This window comes from Poecilia reticulata, linkage group LG17 (assembly GCF_000633615.1).
Source record: "Poecilia reticulata strain Guanapo linkage group LG17, Guppy_female_1.0+MT, whole genome shotgun sequence".
NCBI classification, from domain to species: Eukaryota; Metazoa; Chordata; class Actinopteri; order Cyprinodontiformes; family Poeciliidae; genus Poecilia; species Poecilia reticulata.
This window is the reverse complement of record NC_024347.1, coordinates 7,405,302-7,410,415: the sequence shown is the minus strand read 5'-3', so window position 1 is coordinate 7,410,415 and position 5,114 is coordinate 7,405,302. Positions and strand designations below refer to the sequence as shown.

The 5,114-nt window shown below is 39.6% G+C and overlaps 1 protein-coding gene across 1 annotated transcript in view; it reads left to right on the top strand.

Annotated features, from left to right (window-relative positions):
• The window catches only part of cnn2 (calponin 2), a 19,788-nt gene continuing 14,674 nt past the window's right edge, over positions 1-5,114 (top strand). The window contains exon 1 of the mRNA XM_008433441.2: positions 1-268. Within this exon, the coding sequence (XP_008431663.1) occupies positions 212-268 (57 nt within the window). The 5' untranslated portion in view covers positions 1-211. The remainder of the gene's footprint in view (positions 269-5,114) is intronic.

Here is a 5,114-nt window from a genome sequence, read left to right as displayed (position 1 = left end):
CTGAGAGCAGGGAACTATCTCTATTTTTCTCTTTGACTGTTAAACCGTGGGAGCGCTCTAATTGGCGGCCGTAAAACGAGAGGAAGTAGTTTGTTCTCTCAGGGTCTCGTTGGCAGAGAGTCGAATATAATTAAGTGCAGTTTTGTGTTCAGACGTCGGTGTGCTTCTTTTAATTTATTTAAGAAGAGAAGTGTCAACATTTAGTTTAACAATGACTTCCTTCAACAAAGGTCCCGCCTATGGGTTATCTGCAGAAGTGAAAAACAAGGTAAGTGCGGTGTGTGTAATAATTAAAAACTAACTCGTAACAAAGTTTTCTTTCCGTTATTTACACGCACGTGTAGTTTTCATGGAACGCGAGTTGCGAAGTCACCTGGCCTCCATTTTGCCACTCGTGGCCAGGTTTAGAGGTGGAGGTGAAAAGGAGACAAAAGCCTGACATGAAAGTTAATTTTGTCTTTTTCTCTTCTTGTCGTCGAGAAACTAAACTTTTTAAACAACTTGAAATAACGTGTAGTATTAAGATATTGAAGTTAAATTTCATTGTTTCTCATGTTTACGATAGTAAGTCTTAAAACCTATGGGCGTTGCCCATCGTGGCAACCAAGTTTTGTCGTGGCAAAAAGTTATCCCGCTTCCAGCACTTTCTTCCCCGCGTGCAGCCAACTGCCCTGCATTGTGACCCGCATTAGCAGATAATGTAATTCACCTATTAGTCCCTGTTATGATTGTCCGTCATAACCCTTTGTAAAGTATGTCTCTTTTTCTGAGGTTTTCTCACTGCTCCCTCTCCAGTCAGTGCGTTTCCGTGCTGTTGGTCGTCATTTTTTAACTTCTTCTCTGCGGTCATATTTCTAACCCCTGACTCCCTCTGTGAAAATGTCTGTGTTTGTGAAACGCTTAACAAAATGAATCCACTAATGTGTAACTTAAGCGGCCTTCATGAGGGAAGCTCCTTGTTTATTTAAGGCAGCCTGCATACCTCTTCATCAGGAAGTCTGAAAAGTTGGCTTCATTTCGGTGAAGTTCTGTTTGATTGCTTTTAAGGAATCCGGACCATCAGGTCCAGTAAAATCTAAAGTACTCTGGACCAGTGGTCCCCAAACTACGGTCCGCGGGCCGGATCCGGCCCGCCTCCACATTTGGTCCGGCCCCCTGAACAATACCAGAGAGCATTTAGATTTTTTTTCATATACCGTATTTTCTGGACTACAAGCCGTTTATTTGTGGATTTTTCATCAACCACCAGGGGGCTCTTTAGCAGAAAGTGAATCATTGGAAGTCTGGTTACTTGCGCGCCAACATTGAGCCCACAAGCAGCAAAATGAGTAAGAAACAGATCAGATGTCTTTGGAAAGTTTCTTTTCAAAGGGGAAAAGGCCCAGAGAAGAGAAAGGAGAATGGATTTATCCCGGACCGGTAGGTGAGTCCCACATTACAAGCCCACTCTGCATAACATGCGGCGACCGGCTGCTAATGAGACAATGAAGCTTCAAGCTGCTTCGCCACGTAGAGACAAAGCAGGCTGTGGATATAAGCAACACCTCCGGTGTTAATGTCTCTCATCACTCCCAGATGGGACCGCCTCGTTGCAGAGAAACAAGCTCAGTTAGTCCCATTAGTCATTATCGTGAGTTAAAATTTTCACGGAAGTAAAATGTTCGTTTTTGTGGCGCTTCTGTATATTATTTTGAAGGGATAAACGTTACCATAGCGACCAGAGTCAGAGCGTTTGGGCAGTGGTCAAGAGGAGAGGAGTAGAGCTTTTGAGTCTTAAGTCTGGTTTAGACAGCAAAATTTAAGAATTGTCAGCCGATTCTCCAAATCTCTGTGATGATCGAACCTGTACTGATAAAAGTACAGGTTCGATCGGTTCGTGTTCAGCCACACGGCGCAAACCGATTCCAGTCACGAACATCCCGATTCCAGAGGATAATCCAGTAAAAAAAAACAAAATAGCGAGAATTTAGAATAAGCAAACACGGATGACGATGTAGAAGCAGTAGTGATAGTTTGTGGAGTCATTTTAAGAGATAAAAGATGTAATAAAAAGAAAAGGGGGTGGATGAAAGACGATGGGAGCAGCCGCTCTATTTGCTGCACTATGATTTGGAGGTGTATGTTTTTTCATAGTTAACATGAATAAACAATAATGACATTTTAGATTTAATAATAAACATTTCCACATATCATCTCCGATATCCACCTGACTCTTAGTTGCGCGATATGTCAGCTGTTTGGGATTCCCCTCTGTTCTGACGTCACTGCGCTTTATGATTGGCTACCTGTCACATTCAGCAGGTTGTATTCGTTCCCAGTCAGGGAAAACCCCACAGGCTGCGATAAAAGGGCCAAGACAACCCAAATAGGGCATATTCAGTACTTAATGGGAACACCAACATGTAGAAGCCTTATCTGACTGTTCGCCCCCCCTCCCCTCTCCCGGGCCGCAAGAAAATTTCCAAGTCTTGACGGTCCACGGTAATAAAAAGGTTCCACTGATTTAGCACATGCTAGTAGCAACACGAAGGATCAGCACTTTTACTGTTACCGTTACCGTTCGGAAACTACCGTAATCAGTTCTGTTAAATCTTGGCAACTTTTTATTTTTCAACCATAATAAATGTGATATTAATGGAACTGTTATGACTCAAATTTTGGGTGTCCGCTCCCTCTGCCGCTGCTACATCGTTGTGGAAAACCTAGCGCGGCAGAGATTTCCAAGGTTTAGATGTATGGAAGCCCGTTTCCGCCACTCCGTAAAAAAAAAATAAACTCAAAATAATGAGATACTATCTCATTATAATGAGATAATTATTATTTATTTATTTTTTATTTTTTTTTGTAACAGTGGCGGAAATGGGCTTCCATATAGATGTGTATGTTTACTGGTTTAAAAAAACAAAAACTTTGAGGTTGTGGCTTATAGTCCGGTGCGGCTCATAGTTCGGAAAATACAGACTATAATCCTTCCTGGATTTTTTTCTGTGAAGAACCCAGAGAGAGTTATTTGATTGCACTTTCTGGAAAACAAAATATTTTTACATTTAGGTACTCCTGCAATCGTCACACTTTTTCTGTTACAAACTGACTCCGGCCCCCCACCAGAGAAGGAAAAAGTTATGTGGCCCTCACAGGAAAAAGTTTGGGGACCCCTGCTCTGGACGATCAGACGTGGGCGGGATTATCATTAAAGACAAATGACATTATCAGTGCATTGTTATTTTATTTTATTTATTTATTTTTGGCATGATGGTCCTGCTTTAAAACTGTAGTTTCAAATCTGGGTTGAATTAATCAAGTAAGCTTGGCATCATCTGAAAACCTATCACACTATATTTCTCTTGTTTTGGTTTGAATACCTTGTACTCTTATTAAATGTTACCTCTCTAATCCAACCAGAATAATTCTTATGAGAATCCTATATTTACTAACAGTATGCCAAGCATAAAATAGGAATGTACGTTAAATTGCTTTAAATAAAAGTGTGAGTGATGGCCAACATAGATGACACTAGCAAAAAAATACTCCCGTCCCCTCCCCATGAGGCCACCCTGGTACCAACTTAATGGAGGTTATCCTAGAAATGCATTGTTGTACATTAAATATACTCTAGAGTAGGGGAGAGTGACATAGACATAGAATTTTATTGCAGTATTAAGTAGTACTTTTGTGACAATGGTAAAAATTATAAAAACTATTTTTTGGTAGCTGTATGGTTGTGGCTGCATGGCACAGCATTGATAGCACCACAAACTACTCTTGAAAAAAATCTGCAGGACATGAAGTGTTTTATATCATTAAACTGCACACAGTAACTGCATTTAATCATATTTTCAAATTTACTGATGTTGAGGCTCTTGTAGAACAAATGGTAAAAATAAAAATTTCAATAATACTTTAAATTTAATTCTTTAATATGATTAATTGAAATTTACTAAGACAAATTAAAATTCTTTTCAAGGTAATTTTTTTTACTTGCGAACTGCAAATGATGACCTGTAACTGGTTGTTGGTTCTGAGGACTGATCTGATACAAAGTGGTTTAGATTGTGACAAAAGTATTGAAATTTAAGATGATTGAAATAATGTAAGGTAATCTAGTCTCTACTTGGTGGTTGTTTTTTTTTTTTTTTAGATTTGAATTATAAATTTTAAATCTAATCCTTATCTTAATTCCTTAGAAGCAGTCAGTTTGAATTCATTCAGTCAGACGCTGACTTCAATGTCACTACCAGCTGATGCTGGAGATTTGGGCATGCTTTTCATCATGTTAAGCAGCACGCCATGAGGAATTTGATACATGTTGCGTAATTACTTCATCCCTGGGTCGAATTAATCAAGTAACCTTGATTCAAGGTTACTTGAAAACAAAACATCTTTTGTTTTAATGACTGAACCAGGCTGTATAAGTTCCACTTCTTGTTGTGAAGACTTTTCAGTTTTTCGGTTTTTCCTGTCTCTTTCCAAAGACTATAACATACCTCCACATCCCTCAGATATTTTTTCCATCTGTTTTCTTTGGATGTGGCCTTGTTTGGGAGAAGGGGTCAAAGTCCCCCTCCATATCCCTCTCTCTTGTCTTCAGCAGAAACTATGCGGATTTCCCTCTGTCTCCTGCTGCCTCTCTCCTTGCTCATTGCAGTGGCATTTCCTTTCATAACTCAGAAATGCGAGGCTTTTAAAAGATGAACTGCCGTTTTTCACAAGTTCACACATTAAAGGTAATTGACGATGTTTTTTTTGTTTTTTTTTCGGGGGCGCTAAAATAAAACAAAGTGTAAAATTTGAGCGTGGTGATGATGTTACCGTTAGCTACATTTAAAGGAAGACTACCTGATGGCTTATTTGGGATTAAAGGAATCGCACCAAAGTGGGAATCTTAATTTCTCTTTGTTTGGCATTGGAGGCAGAATGAGTTTGTGGTTAAGACAATTTTCTCCATCTCCATGGAACAGCAGATGAAAATGGGATATAAATGAGAAGTTTGGACCCTTTCCCTTTGGAACTGCCTTAACCTTCCTCTGGTGTTAGCTTTCTCCTGCCATCTGTAGTGTTAGCGGGTCATTTTGGACCCGTGTATTAAATCAGCCATAAAATGCCCTAAAAACAAT